At 39.0% G+C, this 24,730-nt stretch overlaps 2 protein-coding genes across 2 annotated transcripts in view; both read right to left on the bottom strand.

The window, feature by feature from the left end:
• The window catches only part of ralgps1 (Ral GEF with PH domain and SH3 binding motif 1), a 156,454-nt gene extending 153,228 nt beyond the window's left edge, over positions 1–3,226 (bottom strand). The window contains exon 1 of the mRNA XM_036578632.1: positions 2,938–3,226. The gene's annotated coding sequence lies outside the window, so the exon portion shown is untranslated. The remainder of the gene's footprint in view (positions 1–2,937) is intronic.
• A 991-nt stretch (positions 3,227–4,217) lies between these two features.
• Positions 4,218–24,424, bottom strand: zbtb34 (zinc finger and BTB domain containing 34). Its single transcript, XM_036578631.1, has 2 exons — positions 24,294–24,424; positions 4,218–12,036 (listed from the first exon to the last, which is right to left on the bottom strand). Exon 2 carries the CDS (start codon positions 12,000–12,002, stop codon positions 10,476–10,478), a length of 1,527 nt encoding a protein of 508 aa, XP_036434524.1. The 5' UTR covers positions 12,003–12,036; positions 24,294–24,424; the 3' UTR covers positions 4,218–10,475.
• Positions 24,425–24,730: the final 306 nt, after the last annotated feature.

Here is a 24,730-nt window from a genome sequence, read left to right as displayed (position 1 = left end):
TAATCATGCCTTTGACTGCATGAACCAAAAGGCCTTGCTTTCAGCCTTCACTCACTGCATGAAAGGACTGCGTTAAACAATAATTAGGCTCAGCATAAATCTCTACAGAGATACTGACGTCTGAGATTAAAGAAATATGAAGGAGCCAGTTTCTTCACAGAAAATATGAAGGGACATTTTGACTGTAATAAGTATATGTGAAAAATAAACAAATGGAATGATGCGATAGAAGTATGCTTTGCATCTTGCCTCGTACACTATTCGCTGCAGTAGAAAAAAACTGCAGTACTGAAGGATAATTTGCAAGAAATGAAGTCTATTTACAAAATTGTCACTTAGGCTATTCATTGTAAACACATACATACCAATGTTTCCCTTATGGTCACAATGTATGCTCCTAATCACTTTACTGCCTTCTATAATCTGTTTAATGGTTAAACATTTAGCAAGAATGGCCAAAAAGAGTGATTCAATGGCTAATTTGGATGTTAGAGGATAGCAGTATGTGCTGTGATACCCAAATTTTCCATCTCATACCATGTCTTTAAAGCTAACATAATTAAACCATGGAACTAATTCCAGTTGATATGAAGAAAATTACATAATTTTTTGATATATTACATGGCCAAATATTTATGGACGCCTGAGCAATGAATATCTCATTACAAAAGCAGAAGTATTAATATGGAGCTGGTCCCCCTTTTGCTGCTTTAACAGCCTTCCACTAGATTTTGTAACACACCAGAGACATGTTTACATTTACGCACAAGAGCATTATGCTGGGCTATAAGGCCCAGCTTGAATTCAGTACTCCAATTCATCCCAAACGTGTCGGATACGGTTAAGGTCAAAGCTCTGAGCAGGCCAGTTAAATTCTTCTACACCAAACCATTTCTTTATGGACATACTTTATTGTGGTTTAACATGAGAGGGCCTTACTTTTGCCACAATGTTGGGAGCATACTACATATGCTTGTGTGCATATGCATAAGAACACTTCAACAGCATTAACACATCAAGTTTGCTAATCTTTTACAGACTCTGAGATGAAACTGCTTACTCAGATAAGCAGTAACTCTATGAAAAGACAGTATATCTCTACCGTGGCCTCTGTCACCACTGGCACAATTTAGGTAACAGCACATACATCTGTTTATACATCTTAGAATCCAGAGTTAAGCACTAAAGTGCCCTTTTGTTTCAGAAATGACAGAGCAAGCGGTTGTCGGACTTTGTAATTACTGCGGTGGTTTTCTTTGTAGCATATGAGACAGCATCCTTCAGCCTTTTAATTTAAATAAAGACAGCTTTTGAATGCGGCACTGCTGTTTTACATTTCGATAGCACCCCAACACTAATCCACACAATGTTCTTTTTACAGCCACAGAATGTATGGTTTAAGCTCAAGATGTTATTAGTTAATATTATTTTTGCCCACCTGCTGGTGCACAAGCATGCAATCAAAATTCAGAAGACATTTTTGAAGCAGGGAAAAGTCATTAGATTTTTATTAAAGATTATGTGGAAAAAAAAATGATTTTTGTCTTTTCAAATGTGGTATGAATATATGAATCATGCTTCATATAAACTGGAACGTGAACAAATAAGGTAAAAATGTTTAACGTAAAGTATAAGGTAGAATAAATTTTGATCTGAGGTCGACTTTAAGGCACAAGTTAAACCTATTAGACATAAGAGGTTAATGTCATGCAAATCAACATATGAGAAAAACACATTTTAAGATCTACAAAGCAGGAATAAACATATGACAGTCTTTCAGATCTAAGGGATACATTCCACTGTATGATTTATTCAAAGATTTTCTTTTGGGTTCTTTTTTATGTGCCTTACTCAGCACTGAGTTATAAAAAAAGTGACATGCTGCATTTTTAATAATTCAGGCTACAGTAAGCTACACATGCATTTTTAACCACGAGTCTGGCAAGAGATGCTTTTAATATGTATAGAATCCATGTCTGCGGTGTGTTTAGTCATGATCACAGTCAACATGGCCAGATGAGTATTAAAATGAAACTAATTTTGTAGGGTGACAAATATGCACGAATTGTTGAATATTTTGTAATATTACAATACTGGCATTTTTTCTTCATTATTAAAAATAGTAAATGCACAGAATACCAAATATAACATAATGAATACATTAACCCAAACACGATTACATTGCGACCTATGACAGCAAATTAGCAGCATCTGTATGTGAGGAATGTTCGTCCTGGCTTAGGCTGCGCACTACGACAGCATGTCAAAGTTAAATGTGAAAGTAGAAATGGACTCGTAAAGACAGGTACTTTCCTACTTGCCTGTCAATCGATTATCAAGATATATTCCAGATTCCGACTGTACCGGGAAATTATTATATAGCATTTAGAAGAATCACGTGCTAAACTGGAAAATGTCTTGGCCTGTTCTCCCATGTATAATAGCCGCGTAAAAACAAGCCCGACGGCATCCACAGAGCTACATTTGCCCAGCAGTGCTGAAAACAGCCAGCTATACGTTCGCCCATGTATTTACATGTAATAACAGCTTTCACGCATCAGCAGGCTTTAAAGGCGAGCACCCGTGCAGTGACACTATCAAAACAAGCAGGGTATACATTTAATACATAGCCTTGTCCAGTTCCCCGCAAAAAGCAGCAACATGTTCAGCTATTCCATGACATGTGTAGCTCCTAGGCCATCATAAAAAATCCCAGCGTAATACTAAAGCACTGGCATACCAGCAGCATCCTTCACTTTGAAGGGTATCTTGAATGCAATGGCGCAGTCGTGATACTGAGCGTGGCAGATGCACCTTCCTTTGGAGGTAAATCAGGTTACCTCTAGTGACGCAAGACCATCACAGCCGTGTGTTTTGATGTGCCAAATGTGAGACTGGAGCTATGCCGTGACCGAGGAGGGCTTCTTTAACACTCACCCGTTGAAGGAAAACGCCGTCTTCAGACTGTCTCCACAGATTCAGCTGCATGCACCGGGCTTGGTCAGGCTGCTATGTATGGCCGTATAACGTTACAAATGCACCACGTCTGCTCAAAAATAACTCAAATTTCGATGTCGCTCCATATCCGAAGAATACTGCTGCTCCGAATTAGGTCTACATTTCTAAAAGGTGCTTTTTCATTTCGCGCACATACAACATCAGTAAAAGCTACAGCGCTTCGGGTAACGCTGGCGTGGGGTCGCCTACGATACTACCGGATGGTGGAGACAAGGGCCATTTGCCAACAGCTGGGCATTGACATGAGGAAGCGTCAGGTACGACCGTGTTTGATAGAAAGCAGGGTAAACCAATCGAGTGTCGACTTTGTATGGCTAGGTCCCGCCTCCACGCAAAGCAGCCAATCATTAATTAGGTCAGTATTGTCACGCGCAGGTGCCCCTCTCTCTCTCTTTTGCCATCTTCGCACTCCCGCTGATTCTGTCAGTACATGGAAAAAGACAACTGGCTAAAATGGCGAGCCAAATGTATAGTTTAAGGCTTTAGAGACAAATGGCATTAGATGCAGCTTTAAGCCGCATTTTAAATGTCCTTTCCAGCGTTGCGTTTGGAAGGTAAGTCGTTTAAGTCCCACTTGAAAATGAATGAATCTTTTATGACTAAAAAAAAACAGAGACTGATTTCGTGCATTCTGAAGTAGGCTAATGACTCGTGAACGTAGCCTTTTTTCGACTGAGGTTCTTACGTTACCAATTTGAGAAGGTGCTCTTTTGCAGCCTGGTGTGTCAAGTACAGAACATTTTTTAACAGCTCAAACTAGCTCTTTTAAAACTATCTGCTAAACTTCAACACAGACAATTAACTAGCGTTAACGGATATAAACGTTCATCGACATACACAGAGAAACCAACTATGGATGTTCGTTAAGTGTATACAGCGGCACCTAGCGAGCGAAATGAAGCATTGCTCTCAGCAATCGCCATTGGCGAATATTGCACAAAGGCATTATTTGTTATTTCCCCAAATATTTAGGTTCAGAGCCTATGAAAAGGGTTTTAAAAATGCATAAAATGAACATCCCCTAGACTGTAAAAAGCGGAACAGTTTTCTGAGAATTGTATTGATACTACTTTGCATCATTTCATCTACAGTATTTGAATTAAACTGCTTATCACATGAACACTTTTTTGACTTAACTGACAAACCATTTTTTACAGTGCAAACAAAGATTTACACAAAGACTTTGAGAGGAGACAATCTGCCAAATCAGCAACTTTATTTTACAAATGAATGCAATTTTAGTATCTATTGACATTTCTCCATCATAAAAAAGCAATTTACAAGCTCTTTAAAACAAAAATAAAAAAGCAGCACAGACTGATTATGAGCAAAATATATCATTTGAATAAATATAATCTTATATTTCATGCTATAAAATAAAATTCATAAATGGCGAGTTAATTGTTACAGCATCGGCACCAGCTAGCTTCATGTACTTCATAGTTGTATAAAACAGTAGAGTTCTGAGGTTCACAGTAGGGTTTTGTGAGGTTGTAAATATAGTGGAGTACAGAGAGTTGGGCAGAGAGATACTTCCAGAGCAAAAGCTAAAAGATCTCCAGTATTCCTCCATGCTGAAGCTCTGTGCTCATCCCATGCATACGGAAAAGCAACAACGGAAAAAAAGGCAGGTGCATCCAAGACACCCATGAGGCAGACTGTTTTTTGGGAACCAATGACTGAGGACTTGCTTCCCCAACCTGAAGTAAAAGTGCACAATTAAGTTGATTGGAACATACAAAATGATTTGCATGTCCAAAGTGGCCATTTCTGAATACTAGTAAGCCCTGAGTTCTACTTTTTTTGCCATATCACTGAATACATGAGAGTTAGAAGCTAACAGAATTTCAGAGACTGCTCAATATCAGAAATCCACTTAGTTTCTGATTGTCTAATTTGATCTGCAGTCCCAGTGCAAGGGGAAGTGGAGGAGATCTTTGTGGCTCTCAGGGAAGCAGGGTGTTCCTCCCAAGATCCCTTTCATATTTGACACAGATAAAAGGTGCAACGTTTTAACCGGCTTGCATTGAGGTGGCAGATGGATGGAGTACAAACACAGACAGACACACAAACAAAACAAAAGGCTCCACTCATGCACAAGGCTCTGAAACCCATAGCCTTCACTCTACACAAGGGCTGTGGACAGTGATGACCACAAGAAAGCCACACCTTAGAAGCATTTTCACTCAACTTGTCCAAATGTTCACAAAATCTCATATTAAACAAAACCAAAGATGAAGAAATAACAAACTTTAAATCCTCTCCTGATCTTGAGTTAGCTTGACTCCCTGACGACCTGAAACCACTCATTTTGAGACGTGACACTTCTGTAATTCGAGAGGCAGTCAGACAGCAGTAGTAAACTGCTCTTAAAAAGGTTATTGCTTTTGCATATTACACAGTGGAGAAATGTTGGAAGCAGAGAAACAATGGAAGACTTCAAGATTTTCTTTATAACTAATATCAGTGTTCATAAACTACCTGAAGTAAGTCAGCTTCATTAAAAGAACAAGCTGCAAATTCAAAAAGTAGTCCCACAACCTTCCATGTAAACACTTCTTTTTGATTACTGTACACGGCCCATACTGAACTCTTGGTTTTCTGTGAAGACTTGAACAGAAAGAGTGAACATGTATTCTAGTCATCAACTCGAGTTGGTTGGTTGAATATAACACAATTAGAATCATTCTTGAAATCACTTACAAGTATGCAATAAACCTTAAATTGACCCATAACCTATATGTATGCACTTTTTTGTATATAAAATCATCAATAAATACACCTGACCAGTCTAACAGCACCATTTAAATTCATAAACCTCATTAGAAATAAAATAGTTGAGGCCTTTATTTTTGAGTCCCATTAAAGAGGAGTAAGATATTATAAGCTAACCCCTTCTATAATGAATATGGAATATATGTTTAGATTACAATAAAAAGTTATGTTCATCTTAAGTGCATGCCAGACAAAAAATAATAAATTTAAATTACTTTCAAGACCAAAGAAAACCCCCAAAATAAAAATAAAATAAACCAATCTGCATTTCAATATTTCATTATATACGTGGTGACCACCATGCAGTACATCTTACAACTATAAATGGTCTAGCATGCACTTTTTCACCACTCTACCAAAAATAAAATAATAATAAACCAAAGAGTGGCTGACACACTTGGCAGAATCATTCTGGCAAGCTAAATTAATAGTCCATGGTTAAAATAATTGATTTTTCAAGAGGTAGCTTCCAGTGTTTGAAGCTGTCTGATTGTCCCATTTCTTATAACTTGCTACAATCTCTTCCTGTCAAAACTGCATATTACATTTAATGCAAAACCTCTGCTACTGCATGTTAGCTCCTCAGCTCAACATAAAAAAAGCAACTGATAAACATAAAAGCAAAAGAAAAAAAATGTTCATAAGCAAATTATCAAGGGAGGACCCAAACAAGAACATCTCAAGTTGATTAATAAGCATATGCATATAATCATTAGATGAATCTCTATACATATGGCCAGACTGAACTACATGCAGAAATAATACATAATACCTCTGTCCTCTAAAGATCACTTTGGGAAAGGATATGTCAGGGAAGTTTACATTATTTGTGGCAAGGCACAGATTTAATTGGAATTCCTTTCCAACTCAGTAAGAACAGACTTTCGCAAATCATTTTACTGTTCCTTTGTTCTAAACATCTAGAGCCTCGCCTTGAACTACTAAGTTTATGGCTTAATTGATGTTTATCTTACAAGCATATGTTTTAATTGTGAGCTCACAATTAAAGAAAACTAAGAAGAAAAAATTCATTGCCAAATTCAAATCTTAGTAACATTTCCTCCTGATTTTGGGAGAAACTCAGGTGACTGTTAAAAACAGTGGAAGTCTGGGCAACTAGGTGAAAAATATTTTCACACTTTGCACAGGTTAATTTGTTCTAGGGGCTGGTTTGCTCTCTTCAGATTAATGTGCAGCATACATAACATTATGCATTTTTGGTTTTCTCTTTGGTTAGCGGCCAAAATTGCATTAACTGCTAGGTGGAATTGATAAATTAAACTAACCTAGTTTCTCAGACACTGTCTGTAAAACAAACAGATATGCATGGTGTTATTCTTAACCAAAACTGGCTCTTCTCTGTATTACCCTACACAGAGACACATCATGGGCTACATATATAAGATTGTGGTTCTGTAACCTTTATTGCCCAAATAAACTGTCTTCTAGGCATAATAAAAATTATACTACTTCAGGTGGCATGGTCTAAGCTGGATGGCATTCAAACACAGGTTTAGCATTTTCCAGTCTTATAAACAATACGAGGAAAATTTGCTTTCAATTCAGAGGGATCAAAAACTGATATTAATGTAAGGACAAACCAGTTTAAATAAACTGAGTTCACTCTGTGCCTGAGGAATTTATAAAGAAAATATGAAACTATAAAAAATAAACAAAAAGCACCATTATGAAAACTAATTGTATGGAAACCAACTGCTATTGTGTAAAGAAAAAGGGAATGCTGTATAACCCCATTAAAAAAAATATCATATGTTAGACAAAGGCTATGCAACATCATTACCCCAAAATAAGTGCTATAGTTGCTGGATAAATATTGTAATATTCTAAACTATTCAACAGAGAACTTGATGGAAATAACAAATCTAGCCTAAGTGGTGTCTGTTAAGCAGGCAAAGAAGCCCTTGAGCAATGTGCAAGTCAAGTGTGTTTCAGTCTGTTGGAACATCAAAGACCACAAATTACATTCTGAGAGAATAATTAACATGGCAGAGAAAGGCTACAAATTGAGAGCAATATGAATCACTCACTTCAAAAATCCTGTTGTATAACTGCCAGAGATTGTCACTTAGACAAGTATATGTACTTCTGGACCTATAACATGAAATACTGACAGAAAATGCTCATTACCCATGTCAATGACTTTGCTGGAAATGTGTCAACAGCTACAAGTTACATGAGACTAGATGTACATCAGACTGCTTAAACAATAGTTCTGCAGTGTCCCAAAGACCATTTATGGAGATGTTTTTGTGCCTTTAAAAGCCTACACATTACACTATACTACACACTGATTTCAAAAAGTTTAGTGTGAAGGCATCAGAATAAGGCCCTCAACATACTTCTTTAGAACACCCTCAGACACCAAAGAATGGACAAACACTGCAAGCATTCATACATCTTTTTGCCTGAGCTATGCATTTTTCTCAGAAACCACTTTTAGATAAATTTCACCATATAGCTAATGATGCAATGAAAACCTGCATTCTTTTGAATGCTGTCAGCCAAACATAGTTGCAGAAACAGAACTCTCGTTCTTCGGGCAAATAACTCACATTCTTAAGCATTTCAAACTCAAAGACATGCTTTTCTAAAAAATCACAATTCATAATACACATAAATAACAATGATTGTTAACAGGACTTTTGGCTAAAAACTAACTTCAGTGTTTGTGATATAGACTCCAGCTTCGACTTGTAAAAATTTTAATTTTTTTTTTTATCTGTACCTTTCTGATGCATCAAAATACACCAGAAACCACCATTCCTCTTGTCTTGGAATTCATCCCGAAGAAAAGCACAAATCCAACTAAAACCTTTACCACAGTTTGGTAGGAAATAAATTTAACCTGTTTTGCACACACAAAAGAAAATGGACGGAAGTTTTCTTTATCTCTGCACTGCCTCAACAGAGCATTTTCTAAGACAACACGCTTTCACAAAGCAGTACTGGAGCTTTTAAAGGCAACAAAAGCTATTAATTCCCAAAAATGTGGCACGTGAGAACTATTGCATAGACCTAGGCAAAACACAAACCACTGACTTCCAAATAATCCCATATTCCAGGCCATATCCCAGCAAAAATAAACAGGCTAAAGTGTCTAATGATCCATGTTGATTTTGGATTGGAAAGGTGGACACACATTCACAGATCAATTTAGGGTGAACAGATGTGGTAACTGACAACTACAGCTTTATATTTCAAATAATAATTATAAATTATAATATTTGAAAATTATAATTGTAAAGTGGTATGCAGAAATGGTTACCTATGAAAAATAGGAAAAATACTACATGGTGCTAATTTCATTTATATAAATTTAAGAATTTGGCTTTACGTTCCTGACCTGAATAATATTGTTTTGTCTGTGATGCCACCAAACAGTAAACTAAAATGCATTTTAGACTTGTTTGAATTAAGGAGCTGGTTTTCATTATAATTTCTGGACTACATAATATTCAGTGAAGAATTTGGTCCAGCACTAGAATTAATCTGCAAAACCTACAAACCTGACCATTATATGCTTTAAATGACTAATAAAAGTAAATGGCTAAAGAAAGAGAAAAACTGACACAGGGTGTTCTTATAATTTAAAATCAAGCTGATATTAGATTACCTCCATTAAAAATCTCTGAATATATATAACAAGAGCTGTTTGTTTTTATTAGCCTTAAACTCAGTTAATTACGTTTGACATCTACTTCCCTCTGAAAGCATGAACTTTAAACATAAAACCTAGACCACATTGATAAAAAGAAACAATGTTACATCATGCTATTTTGGGATGAATCCCCCCATCCTTGATGCACCAGGATGCATATTGCAGATAGGCTACACCCTTATCTTACCACACTCTTAAGCACCTTTTTTCGAAAACATACAAAGTCTCTCTATGAAACAAGATCAATTCAAATTTCATACAATCTGTAAGGAATATTTCACTGAAGTACCAAGGCTTCGTGTAGTGAGGATGTTTTGTGCCAGGATTTTGCTATGTGAAGCATTTTAAACCCTATGAAACAAAACAAATGTGTTTTTTTTTTTTAAACAGAGGCTTATTCACTTCCTTTCAGGTTCTTGGCTATGAGGTAGAACCTGGTTGGAGTTGAGGAAAAGCTTACAATACTGTCTGTTATGAGTAAGTTATGTTGTATGATGAGGTATTGAACGGATGTGTCACACAAAGCTTTTGCACTGGCAGATAAAACCAATCCTTGTGAGTGATGGGCCTACTTCAGGCCACATGTGCAAAAACAAGTTAGGTAAAAGCATGATATGACAAGCATCTTATCTGAGCTTTCACATTATTAATTATTGCAACATGCCTATATTACTCTATGTTTAAAAACATGGAAATATATATATATATAAAAACTTGATAAAACATACTTTTGAAGGCCTTGATTATTGAGACCTTCTACCCAATTCTCTTCCCCAACTATGCGACTCCTTCCCTTTGAAAAACGTATTTCTTAAAAACATCTTCTCTCTTTTTCAGTCCTGTTACACAAACAGATGACTTTCACAAAAACAGAGAAGTAGAAAATGCACAAGGCAGGTTCATCATCCACTCAGCTGATTCTTTTAAAAACAAGTGACTGTGAAAAGAGCAACCTTTAAAGCTTCCTGCCACGGGACAAACCACCCATTAAAAACTTGATTTCTTAGTAATCACATCTGGACACAGGGGCTTCTTCAGGACTGCACTTGGCATTCTCATCGCTGATGTCATTCGCTGGCCCGTCATCAGCATATGGAGCTCTGTAATTGACCTCTGAGGCATCCTCTGGTGCCCCCCTCTGGCCATCTGCTGCTTCCCCCAGAGAGTCCGTGTGGTTGTTGGCCTCGGTGCCTGAGCCCATGTGCTTCTTACGCAAGTGCTGGTTGAGGGTGCCCTGGAAGGGAAAGCACTTGCCGCAGATCTGGCAGTGGAAGGGTTTGTTGTCCGTGTGGCCACGGATGTGATACTCCAGCTGGTCTTTGCGGGTGTACTTCTTGCCGCAGTATTTGCACACGAAAGGCGTGATGCCCATGTGCAAGCGCATGTGGCGGTCAAGGCTTCCTTTCTGGTTGAAAGATTTGCCGCAGTAGATACAGATGAGGCGCTCGTTGTAGGGGTACCACTGGCTGCGCAGACTGCGCTCCCTCATGTCGTTCTCCAAGGCCGTCCCTGTCGCTGCTCCCTCCCCATCCTCAGGGCCTGGCTTCAGCTGAGAGAGCACTTCGGCTGGGACTGGAACAGGACGTTTAGGCCGCCTCGGAGGGCCACCTCGGAAACCACTGAGAATCGAACGAGATGGGCTAGATGGACTAATGCTGACAAAGCAGGATGAGGGGAGTGCTGAATAGGTGTATCCAGCAGGGGGCAGGACTGGACCATATGAACCCACACTCACAGCTAGCACCTGCTCCCCATCCACAAGTTCCGTGTGGTAGCCATCATCACCTGCCGATGAGCTGTCAGAATAGATGGGCCGGTCTGGTTTCTCCAGTTTGATGTGGACATCTGTCACTTGGCCATCCTTTCCAATCAGATCCACCTGTTCTGGCTCAGCCTCCATGGACACCTCCTGCTCTGACACACTGTCACTGCTGCCACGATCAGACTGCCCCTCCTCTGCTAACTGTGCAGGGCCCCTGCTTGATGCCCTTACCTCCCCGCAATGGCTCTTTCGTGAGTAGTAGGGTGGGGAAATCTGGGTTGGGTTTACAAAAATACCCCCTTCTGTCATTCCATTGCATCCAGACCTGGAGGAGGCGCAATCTTCATCTGCATCTGCTCCACTGGGCACAGGGAGACTGATCTTGGAGTGGATACCTTCCAGGATCTGTGTGCACTTGTCAATGACAGCCTGCATTTGCAAGAAGCTGGCAGCAGTGAGGAAGCTGATGACATCGCGCAGACGCAGTTCCATGTGGCCCGTGTAGCAGAAGGCCAGCAGCTGCTCAAACACCTCAGGGTTCTTGATCACAGAGATGGAGAGGCCACTCATTGTGCCCAGAGCTGAGTGGTCACGGAAGTAGGGCGAGCTGGCAGCCAGAACAGCCTTGTGTGCCCTGAATGGCTGGCCCTGGATGTGCACAATGATGTCGCAAAGCTTACCCTGGAGCCGGAGCTCATTGAGCTGGTTCAGGACCGTGTTGCTGAACTCGGGCACATCAAACTCTATAAAGCCACCTTCGTCCTCCATGACTCATTGATGTCTCTCCTGGTTTGCAGAAAACCTAAAAAAGAAAACCCAACATGTGAGAGCGGAAGCCATTTCAATTATACATACAATGTTTTCTAAGGCCAGTAGCTGCTCAAACCCCATTTTGGCTAGTCAATCCACTAGCCAAAACTACATTTTATCCCTCAGACAAAGAAGTATGCAGTGCTGCTTAAACTGTCTGATCACACTTGACAGGCTGACAGTTTACAGATAAAAGAACACAAGGGTCAACATTCACATGTGAAATTATACTATAGTTTTTGAGAGGGCAATCCCAAGATTGCACCATATAGTTTTTCCTTAAATCCTTTTTTGCCAATTATACTGTCCTGTGAAAAAGTGAGTACACCTTTTTTTTTATTTTTTACATCTATGTGAGCACTTAATTTCATTAGCTAAGCAGTATGTATAGATAAATGTTACATAATAGAACGCAAAACAAAGAAAATTTACAAATTTTTATTTAAAAATAAATTAACTGATGATTAACTGATGTTTTTTAAAAAGTATATAAGTATAAAAACCCCTGGTTTATGTAAGTGTTTCCTATAACTATCTACCAGTTTCTGGCATCTCATTTCTTCCTTTGGAGCCATTCCATGGTGGATTTACTAGTATGTTTGGGATCTTTATCCTGTTGAAAGGTCCACTTCTTCAGCCTCAACTTTTTGGCAGATGGCCTCATATTCTCCTCAGGCACCCTCTAGTATAAAACAGAATTCATAGTCGATTTTATGATTGCTGGCCTGGCCCTGAGGCAGCAAAGCAGCCCCAAACCATTACAGTTTGTATAAAGTTCTCCTGAACAAATGCAGTCTTTGTTTTTTGCCAAACATGGCTTCTGGTACTGTGGCCAAATAACTTATCTTTGACTCACCTGTCCTTAGCACATTGTTCCAGTAGTCCTGGTCTATGCATAGCCATTGATAAGCATAGATATAGTATTGCACTGATTTTCTTTATAGACAGCAAATGCTTCCTTCTGATGCACCTCCCATGTAGGTAAAATTTGTGCGGCCTCGTTCTAATTCGTAGTTGCATGCACTTTGACATCCACCATGTCAACAGCTCTTTGCAGATCTTGTTATGAAATTTGGTGGTTCTTAAAAACGTCTTTTAGCATGTTACAGTCTGCACTCATGTTAAATGTGCTGGGGCAGCCCAGCCTGGACATGTTGGCAGTGGTTTTAAATCTTCTCTAGTTGTAGAAGGTCAGTGTACAAGGTGGACTGACAAGGTAGAAGTGTCTAATAGAGTGGACAGCGGGTGGACACAGTGTTTAAAAACTCCAGCAGCACTGCTGTGTCTGATCCACTCAGACCAGCGCAGCACACACTAACACACCACCACCACGTCAGTGTTACTGCAGTGCTGAGAATGATCCACCACCCAAATAGTACCTGCTCTGTGAGGGTCCATGGGGGTAGAGCTGGGCGATATGGCCAAAAATGTTATCACGATAAACAAAATTTATATTGTTCAATATCGATACATATCGCGACAAATGTCAAATCATTATTTCTTTCAAGTTTGAAGGCTGATTTTTGCTCCTGGGTGGTTAATTGCTGTTCGGAACACAACAAACACTCGCCAAACAGTGGATCATTTCACAAATCTGTCATGGGAGAGTGGGAGAGAGTGTCTGGTGAGCTGTTTTTACCAGCTGGAAAAGCATGGCTGTTTTGTAATAGTCATAATTTAAAAAAAAAAAACTGATTATTTTTAGCTGGTGACGAGCGCTCGGCTACCCCGCTACAAATGACATCACGGTATTCAGACACAAGCTAGCGACGACTGGATATTCAATTGTAGTAGTTTAAGGGGTGAACCGCAAAATATCAACACCAGACAGAGTCCTCCTTTTAGCTACGTTTAAACTGAAAGCGGTGCTTTTGTGTCATGTTTGATCTACAGTATCATTAATTCGCCGTGTCGTGCAGTGACAAAGCGCTGCTTTAAGTTAGCCAGCTGCTAAAAACAGCTAGCCTGGAAAGCTAGCGCTCTCCCGCTCTCCAATGCCTCACAGCTTCCTCACTTTACTTTTGTTTACATCAGGGCCGTAACTGCATGAACCCACTTCTTTCTTTCACTTTCGTTGCTTGGGAATGCACTCATACTTAAATATGACTATCCGAGCGCTGTAACAGCGCTGTAGTTGTGAGGATTGTGATTTAACACCACTAAAGTTGTTAGGATGTACAGAAAGAGGTGAGTTCGCTGTAGGACAGTACAGTTACACCACTGACCTCGTCACCCACACTCGGTCACAGGAGAACAGATCGCCTGTCGCGCCGCTCAAACAGGGAATGTATAACTTTCAGCCGTTGCTAAAGACCCATCTTACTCGTGGCCTCCTCCCTCTCTAATCGTGTAGAAAAACTCGGAAGTGCGCCCTTTCCTGGCGACAGCCCAGTAGTGTCGCTTTCCTTGCAGTAGAAAACGCCACCAAGGCTTTCGCTGAACGTGGAAGTGTGAGAATGGTGTATTATATCGAACATATATCGAACATGTCGTATCGCTCTATCGAGAAAAAGTTATATTGCGATAATTATCGTTATCATTTTATCGCCCAGCCCTACATGGCGGTCCTGACCACTGAAGAACAGGGTAAAAGGGGGCATAAAAGTATGCAGAGAAACAGACTGACTATAGTCTGTAAGTACACCTATATACTAAGTGGAGCTGATAAAATGAACAATGAGCATAGAAACAAGGAGGTGGTCATAATGTTATGCCTGACCAGTGTATATTATATATATTATGGGGTGCACTTACTTTTTAAAAATGTTAATTTTTGTTAAATTATATCACCTTTATCAACTGTTTAGTTTAAACAAAGACCCGATATCTGTATGTCCAAATATGCTGAAAACATCTAAACTTTTCATTGGGTATACTTCTTCACATGATTGTATCTACTGATGCCTGTTACACCTTGTTCAGTGAAATACAGATAGTGTTTTTAAGCCACAAGGAGGAGCTACTACAGCTAGGAAACCAGAAAGAATTCAATTCAATGCTGCTCAAAAAAGACACATTCAAAAAGCGTGTTTGTCAGTCTTTGTTTTTAAACTTGATGCTTGTTTAAAACCCTAGTCATAAACTGCTGAGCCACAGGGAACAGCACTCACTTACTGGGGTTTTAAACAAGGAAACAACAAGTAAACTAATAAACTCTGCACTTCAGTGCACATATCCTTGTCTTGGCCTCGCCAAACCTGTTGCACTTGCAAGTGACACGTCAGTAATTGCAGTTGGTCGAATGGCATGTTAGAAATCCTGGATTCAAACTAAGTACAACCACTGTACAAAAGAAAGCTGTTTTTGCAGTTTATGGACTTCTCATAACAATGATACACTCCATACCATACTTTTATTTCATAATAGCCACTTTTCTTAGGCCTAACATTTCCATTACGTTTAAAGAGAACATCTAGGTTGAGGATCTTTAAACATTTAGATACTTTATATCTACATCTGTACTTTGGACAGCACCAGCAATCTGTAATAAGATGCTGCAGCTGGACAATTTTACAGTGATTTGGGGAAAAAAAAGAAAATGCAGAGAAACAGGCAGTACCCTATTGTACAGAAACTCAGATCAACACAACACCAAGGGGAACTCCACCGAATTTGCAAAATTACTTGATCATTTAACCATTTAGAGTGGTTTGGTGTGAAATGCACCTTTCTAGAGAAATTTACTGAGTCAAAATTGTTCACCATTATAGTACCAGGAACCAGACATCCATATGTCTACACTATACGTCACCATTTTTTCTGCGATCCAAAATGACCGGTGAACTTGCATGCATCTTATAAGGTTTTATATGTCATGCTGAAAATGGTAAAACAGTGCTAAGTTCGAAAACATTTTTGGGTACTATTTTTTTCCTTACAACGCCCTGGATGTACCTCTCCGCCCTGCACGCCTTTTGTGTTTTTTGGTTTGGCGGTGTTGTGTCACACGGTGTCAACAAAACTCCTAGCTTACATGAGTAACGTTATTTATCAGAGGAGCTGCCATAGATCACAGTCGCACCTTGTTGTCCTACCCCATAAACTGGTAAGTAGTAAGTAGTTTGTTGTTGACATCGTCAATTTCCATTGGCCCAGGGTTCTTCTGCTTTGATGCCAGCGGGTTCAGGTTTAGTTTCTCTCTCTCACTTTCTCTCTTCTTCAAACTGCTGCAAGTCATTTGTGTATTCTGGTTCAAATCGATATGGCTGTACGACATTTTGGAAGCAGACCTGGTGTTATATCCAATACAGGATCCCCTCAAATTCATGTTCCCTTTGACAAATCAGGTCCTCGGGTGCGGGGATTCACTGAACAGAAAACAACGCCAAGCAACACTGGAACTACGGAAATGAAAAGTTTACAAAAAAAAAAACCTCACCCAGTCCCCAATATAAATTCACCCAAAAATGAGATTCAGTGATAAATATTATTCTCAATTCGAGTAAACAGTAAACAATCATACTGATAAACACTTTTTGTACTGTTCGTCACCGACTGGGTGAATACAACTGCCGTCCAAACTTTTTTTTTAACCTTTTCGCTTTCCATAGTTCCAGTGCTTGGTATTGTTTTCTGTTCCGTGAATGTGAGTGCCCACAGACTTGATTTGTCAAAGGGAATAAGAATTTGAGGGGGAACTGAATCGGATATAACACAGGCATTAGCTGTGGTGAACAGCTGTTAAAAACAAAAGCATGTTAGCTTGCATGCATTGATCCAAGTTGAAAATAGGTTTTGACAGGAAACACAGGAGGTAAACCTGGAGTAATAGTTCATATAAAAAAATATGTTTTAGGTCAAAACTTTATGACAAAACTATAATAAAACAATGTAGCATTTATAACCATTTTGTGTTATAGCTTAATGGGATGTAGCTTTTATAGCCATTAAATGCTGCGGGCGTCTAATGATTAAGTAAGTTTGCAAAATTATTGGAGTTCCCCCTTAACATTATGGACAACCGGTTAGTTAATGAAGAGGAGAGCCCTGCGCCTGCAGGGCCCTGTGATTTCTATGAAGAAGGTGCGGGGAGGGTTATAACAATAAGTGTTTGAACATTGTGTATTTTTCGTTATACCATATGGATGATGGATGCTCAAATATTTTGTTCACTACGCTTCGCAGAAATCTTGTCATGCTTATGACGCCATCACAGGGCCCAGCCTCTGCACCTCAACAAGGATAACTTAGTCAGCAGTTGGAATTAACGATTAATACTAAAACAACTGCATGAAGTAATACCAAACACCACTGCAGCTTTTTGACCTTTGTGCGGCCCATCTGGATTATCATCCCTCTGATCAAGCAAATGTGTCTGATATCAGTGAACAGTTGTACTTTGGCGAGGGCAGTAGCATCTAATGCTCTAAATAAAGTTTATGTAGGCTGCGTTTTAGGGCCTTGGCTTTATACACGCCCAAAATGAAAGTAAAACTAACTGCAAACACAAACACATTCTTACGGTCATACTGGTGGTGTCCTTGAGTGTTAACCCTAGTATTAATTTCTGCCTGCTAAATATGATGAGTTCATTAATTAAATTAATTAATTTATAGATTTAAGCATTTACCTGAACTTTTATTGCAGTCATTGAATTCCAACAATCTTAATAAAACTGAAGTGTGATTGTGCATTTTATCATACATTTTTACAGTAAAAAATCCAAAGATCTGAACTAAAACTACAATAAATCCAGCAAAACTAAAAACAAAAAGGAAATGAAAGATTTCAAAGTGCCCTACATACATGCATGTTAGTGAAACGTAAAAGATCAAGCTGATAATTTCACAACACAAAAAGAGCAGGAGAATACTAAACCCTCTGCTTTTGTCATACCTGAATGTATCAAGACCAATACACTGCTTCATTAAAAGCTTTAAAATGAAGCTGCTGCTGTGAAGTCAAGTAGCATTTAATTAGCTGATTTGTTGAATCTGGTGTCTTAGAGCACGGAAAACAGTAATTGTGCAAGGTAGGGGTGCTCCAGGACCCAAACTGACAAAACACCAAACTAGTCAGCCCATGTTTTGCCTGATACCAGGAGAAAAAATGCAATACCACAAGTTTTGTCACAAGATTGCTAAAAAGATAAGTACAACATAGTGTCTGCAACTTTGGCAGGTTTCCCACAGTTCTTTTATGTCTTGCTCTGTTAGCCTTCCCTGCTTGCCTAATTTTGCCCTTCTAGCTCCCTGGCCATTCAGCATAATCATCTGCAGTCAGCAATCTGGGAACGTAAACACTTTCTCCAATTGCCAGAGCTTGCCAGGACACCTGTCCCACCACCCATACGTCTGTGTCCTGGCACAGTGAAAGCAAGAGAGGGGGAGCAGAGAGACATGTAGGGCAAGAAGCACAAAATACCCTTAGAGGAAATCAAGAAAGAGAAAAACATGTTATGGGAGAGTTGGCTATAAACTGACAGCACACATAAATGAAAATGAAACAAGTGACTAAGAAGGGGATGTTCGTTTTGTATTTCCTCCTTTACATTCTCCTGTCTTTATGTGGGCTGTAAGTTGAGCCTTACAGTGAGAGAGAGGCGTAATGGAGGCTGCCTGCCCACGCCATGTGTACTGAACTGAACCCAGATTTGACAAGCTGCCAGAGAATGTATGCTGAGTTGATCTGGTGGACTCAAGGGGCGAGTGCCATTGGCTAACTTCCAGAAAGCTGGAGTCACAGGTTTACAGCTCAGGATTCTGTTTTTATGCAAATGGTAAGCTAGGTCTGAACACTGTGTCAAAACTTTACATTATACCTTTAAATTCTTTCTCAACCTAGCCTAAGCAGCAAATCCAAGTGTTTCCAACAGACAAGTTGACTAACCACTTAAATGTACTATCCAGCACATTTGCTATGTGATAAGGCAACAATTGCACACAGATACAGAAGATGTAATGCAATATACTGTATGTGAAAGGTTAACAACCTACTGATATTTATGGAGGATGTTATAGTTGGCTTGTCTGAATAGTTGCTTAGGTTCACTGCACAGCCCTTTAGATCGAAGAGCCCAAGGTACACATTTAACATTTGCAGTTTAGAAAGAAAACTCATTTATTTACCCCTTACCACAAATATAGATGATCAGCCAAGACATGTTTTGTGTCCAAAGTTTGCTTCTCTAGTTTTGTACTGGAGCATACAAGGTCAATGTAACTATTAGAAATATTGGAAGTTTATAGTTTGGCTGGGTTTCAAAATAAAATACTTTTATGCAACCAACCACATTACTTCAGTAAAACAGAGTGTTGAAATTCTGTGCTGTTCAATACCAAATTCAATAACTAAGTCTTATCAGCATCAGTGAGCCAAAAAGCATACATGTTCCAAAATTCAGACTGGTGACAGACTGAAAAGCATGTTATTTACATCAGTCTTTTGAAACATAAAAGTACAAATAGAATGCTGTGAGGCATGATGCTGTGACTAGACCTTATTTGTAACCTATGAAAAAAATTAAGAACAAAAAGAAAAAAAAACATTTCCCAAATATAATTTTTGCATTCAAAAAAAGATATCAAAAAAGTATTATTTAGGATTCAGGTCAAGTTATCAGTGCTGGAGTCAGTTTCAAAATTCTGTATGATAGCCCTAGCCCTACTTACAGCCCAATTAGCAGTATACTCCACTCGTCTCAAACTATAATCTCAAATAGCTTTGCTTAATTACAAAAATGGACAAAAGTACAGATAAAATTCAGGCTTTTCATGGCTATTTCTACTGCTTTTAATCTAGAAGAGGTCTATTTTCATAGACAATATTAGGGATGCACCACTACTGTGTGCTGACATATATTTATAATATCCAATATATTTTATGTACATATCTTCCAATACCAAAACCAAGGCTGTTTCATGAACATCCATAAAATGTAAAAATTAGGACCAAATCTACTTGGATTAGCATTATGAAGGAACATAACATTTATTTCTACAGTGTTACAAATGCAGTAAAATGAATAAAACAGACAGTAGCACAGTAGCCCAGTGTCACCTAAACATTCTGCTCTTTCAGAGTACCATAAATATAAAAACACTGGCTTGGAATTTTGGTCCAATCTAAACATCTGTCTGATGGCGATATATTTTTTTGGAACATCTGCCGATACAAATATGATTCTAATATCACCGTGCATCCCTAGTGAAAGTGGCTGGATGAACTGGTATACTGGTTTAAATTTTTCTTCAGATATGTGCTCTGTCATACCCTTGTACCAGTATGCCACATATAACCACAAATAATGCACCGTCCAACCAGCGCAAATCATGCTAATATTAGTCCAGTAGCTGATGGGCTGAGCCAGTGTGTTTTAATCACGTCTAGTCCATTGTACTTTGTATTCAAGGCAGCGGATATAAAAGAATGGCCAGTCTTTTTGAGCTAGCCTTAGCCTGATATGTAGGCCAGACTGACTGCCATACTGACTGCTTCCACAAGAGGACTGCCTTTTAGCAGCTGCCTAACTCAGTTAGATGCACGCAAAAAGCCATGGACCTGTACAGGTGCCAGAATTAAACTGTTGCCTCACTGAAGGTGGAAAAGAAAATTTTAATTAAAAAGCTGTTAAATAAGAAACCAACTTCAGACGTGAAACAACATTTAGCGCAGTTTTGCCGGGAATGTGGGGCTAGTGTTAAAAATCAATATTTACATATGTATTGTTCAGTTTTGTTTTTACTACTTTGCACAATAAAATGCTGTGAAGTTCCACTACTAATCCCTAGATAACAACATACACTTTCAGAAATCACATAAGCAAGTCTATCTGAGATTACTTAAGAACTTGAGGCAATATGTGGAAAATGTGCAACGATTTAAGCATGCAGTTTGCACAATTCTAATTGGAAGATTTACTCTTTATTACTTGGTAGCTACATTAGCCTCAAAACTCCAGCATAAAATTGAAGAAACAAACATCAAACATGTCTTGTCTGGTAAAATTGTAAACTAGTTTTTTGCTGAACTATTACTTTAAGTTATTATGTATATACAGATATGTATAGTGTTGACTCTGGCATTAATGTAGACCTTCCCTTAGCAGCTGGTGATCCCAAACTTAGTCTTCAAGACAATCTTTTGAAATTTAATCAGATAATTTGCAGGGTTTCTCCATATACAGTTGAGCCCCTTACAGGAAAATATCCAAACCCCATTTCTGAGGACTACCATTCCCTAGGTTTCAAGAGTTGCACTTCATATCAGGTCAATGCAGTACTGCTGTCCAGATCTTGGAATGAGGTCAATCCAGCACAAACTGGGCTTTCAGCCGAATGAGGCTGAATTTTTGCTTGTACCTGTGCTTTCTCATGATAAAGGCATACTATTTGAAATGTACTGATAGATAAATCCTACATAACGCTCACTTGGAACAGGGCTGTTTATTATGACTAAGGTATAAAAAAATATGAGAATTAAGGAGCGAGAAATTAAAGATAAAGTAACTGAAGGAAAGAAGCATTAGGAAGCTAATAATGAAAACATCATCATCAGCATGAGGAAACTAAGTGCTGCTGAAGGACTGCTTCAAGATAAGCAGCATTTAGCCTATTCTGCAAAACAGCCAGCTTGGCCAGTACTGGCAAAAAAGCTTAACAAGCAAGGTCTGGTAGGAGGTACTTTGATAGGCCATAGAGAGAAAAAATTATGAAAAACGACCAAGAAGGCTGGCAGTTCTCTGGGAAACTTTTTTCAATTGCAAAGGTGATATGGTTAAAGCAGATAAGATGATTTTACGTAAGGGTCAGCTGGCAATTAAAAACACAATACTTTTTTTGCAAAATTCTGAAAATATTCCCATACTCAATTAACAAACAACTCAAAGTAATCGCTGCATCACCCAAAAAAGAAAAAAAGGAACAAAAATTAGCTATCAGAAACCTTAGCACAAATAAAACATATGATGGCATCATGCAGCCTGGTTTATATACTGTACAATCAATGTCTATTTTTCAGTTCTAAAACTAATCTGCTTCTTCTGCAGACGCCATTAGTAGGCATTCACTGAGTCTAACTATTTTGATGGCAAGAAAAGCTGATAGCTGAGCTAGATCAAAGGGAACTGCTGCACAAATTCAAAAGGATAATTAAGAATGGCTATAATAGGACTGGCTGGGGAAATCAGGCTTTGCATATCTAACAGGCATAATCACAGGGGATAAAAATATCACCAATTCACTCTCTTTTGCACTGTGTCCACAGGTCAAAGCCATTCTTTCTTCTTCCCTGTTGCTGTGGACTGAAGCTGGCCAAGATACAAGTATTCAAAGCCCACTGGGTTGAAACACAGGATCCAGAAAATTCATAATCTTTTCAGCAGCCTGTTCTTCACTGTAGATGGCAATTCACCAATCCAAAGACATTCAGCTTTTCTTACAAAGCCAGTGTTAACAGACAAATGCAACATCATCTTTGACAAAAGCAGATAAGACAGATAAAACCACATACTGCATGTTGTTCACAGTTTAAAATAAGATAGCAGAACTTGCACCAAAAAACATTTTACAGCTTGTCCTAAAGAACCATAGCCATAAAACCTTAGGGTTTACCAGGTGCAAAGCAATAATGCCTACTCATGCACAAGGCTTAATTGGTTTGGCTCCATCTGTTCTGACAAGCCCTGCAGGGAAAACGTTAACTGACTAGGTGGGACATGCACGTCTCCCATAACACCATAATGCACCTACCTATAGGAGTCATATGGAATGAAACCAGGAAAACTTAGACTTCCTGTAAAAATACTGAGATTAGGCACAACGAAGACCTATACAGGCAAGCGTGGAATTAAGTCTAAGGGAGACAGTTTCTAGCCAAGTATCTTGCCAAACATGTTGGCTAACAGTGATCAACAGCTATTTTTTTCCAGTTTAACAGAATGTGTCAGAAGATTTACTATGTATCTTATATGACTACATGAGATCTGTTTGGAAAAAACATCTCTTTACAAAAGGAAAAAAGTAAGCCAAGTGAACCTTTAGATTATACAGGTGCACTGAATGACCCTCTATCGCTCAATGCCACCACACTGTACTTTGTACATCATTTTATGTTTGTAACAGCTGAAAACTCAGTTTCTTCCTGCAGCTTTTTGAGATCACCAAATCATCTTAGATAATGATGTGACAAGGCACGCAATCTTTTGCAAATTTAGCCTGACTTAATGTCATGAAATATGACCTCTACAAATCTAGAATTTAGCCTAAAGAAGAGATTCTAGACTTGATTCATTTCTACATGATGTGCCGTACGAAAATTAGCGCTTTAGACCCGAAAATCATTAACGTCTCAACTTTATATGGAAGAACAGAATTAAGAAAAGAAAAAAGTTAAAAACCAGTGAAAACTAGATCGTAAAAAAGGAAGTCTGCTAAAAGTGAAACTTAACATCTACCCAACGTATACACGAGAAACTCGTTAGCTGGCTCAACGGGCTATTACTATGTATATTCATGTATGTAGCTAGCTACCAGTCAACAAGTTTACATCCTTCAAAACAAGTAAAGACAACCTACATTCTTCTCTCGGCACAACCCATATCAGCACCATTTTTATAGTGTAGCGATTAACTGAAGGCGACGCCTATGAACCACTCAATAAGAGCTTTTTACCACTCAATAAGAGTTTGCTGCACTATAGGGATATAAAAAATATATACACGTTACCTATAAGTGATAGATGTTGCTAAGGTTTGTAAGGTTTGGTTGCCACTCCTGATCCATGCATCCAACACTGCGGGCGCCGACTGGTTATCTAAACCCCAAACAGGGGAAACTGGCCCACTTACAGGGTTGCTGACTACACACTGCAACAACTTCGAAACAATGAGAGCTAGCTAAAGACAACGAGCAACTTGGCAACATTTACGTGAAACTTAGACATCTCATTTGTAATTAGGTTAACGTTAGCGAGATAGACAGAAGGTCGCTTCCTCGCAAACTAACGTTAACGTTAAACAAGCTCGCCAGCGGTTTGGGTGTCGTTAGGTTTTCAGTTAGCCACTTAGCTAAACCCACTGACAGACTGGGAAGTAGCAAGCATTTCATGAAATTTATTTAAGCAAACTTAGCCAGCTTGCTAGCTTTCGTTAGCTCGTTAGCTCCGGCCAAACTCACGGAATGCCAACAGAAAGCTAGGGTTAGCTAGCTAGCTAACTATTTGGAATTAGACAGACGAAATCAGTCTCTTCCGCTGCAGTGTAGCTAATAGTCGGATTAAAGCAGAGCAACGTTGACATTATTCACATATTACCCTCTCCAGATCAAACGCTGTCCATTCCCCCGCAGCGACTCGTTTTGCTCTAGCCTGGCCTCCTCCTTCCCCCAGCTGTGTTCTGCCGCTGCTGCTGTAGCGACGTACGACTCGTGAATGAATCGTTCTTTTGAACCGATTCTTTTAAATAAACCCGTTGAACTCTCAAGTCAAACAGACTCGACTTTTTTGAAGCGTCTAAGCAATGTTTACATCCATTTTATAAATTAAAGGATTCTAATACAATTCGAATTTAATTTTCACAACTTCACCTTACAAAACACCACACTGTAATATGTTCTTTGTATACTGCTGTATTATTTATCTGTAGACGCTTTCCTTTCCCCTCTTGATTGCACGTGTAGTTTTGTACATACTCACGTGACACTGTGTAGTCCTGAGTGCAAAGCCCGTCTTATATTTTGCACCAGATCCAC

Source organism: Colossoma macropomum, unplaced genomic scaffold (genome assembly GCF_904425465.1).
Source record: "Colossoma macropomum unplaced genomic scaffold, Colossoma_macropomum, whole genome shotgun sequence".
Taxonomy (NCBI): domain Eukaryota; kingdom Metazoa; phylum Chordata; class Actinopteri; order Characiformes; family Serrasalmidae; genus Colossoma; species Colossoma macropomum.
This window is presented reverse-complemented; position numbering and strand designations above follow the sequence as displayed.

What these genes read in the sequence shown, in the direction of transcription:
- zbtb34 (XM_036578631.1), bottom strand. Translation starts at nt 12,002, where the DNA reads ATGGAGGACGAAGGTGGCTTTATAGAGTTTGATGTGCCCGAGTTCAGC.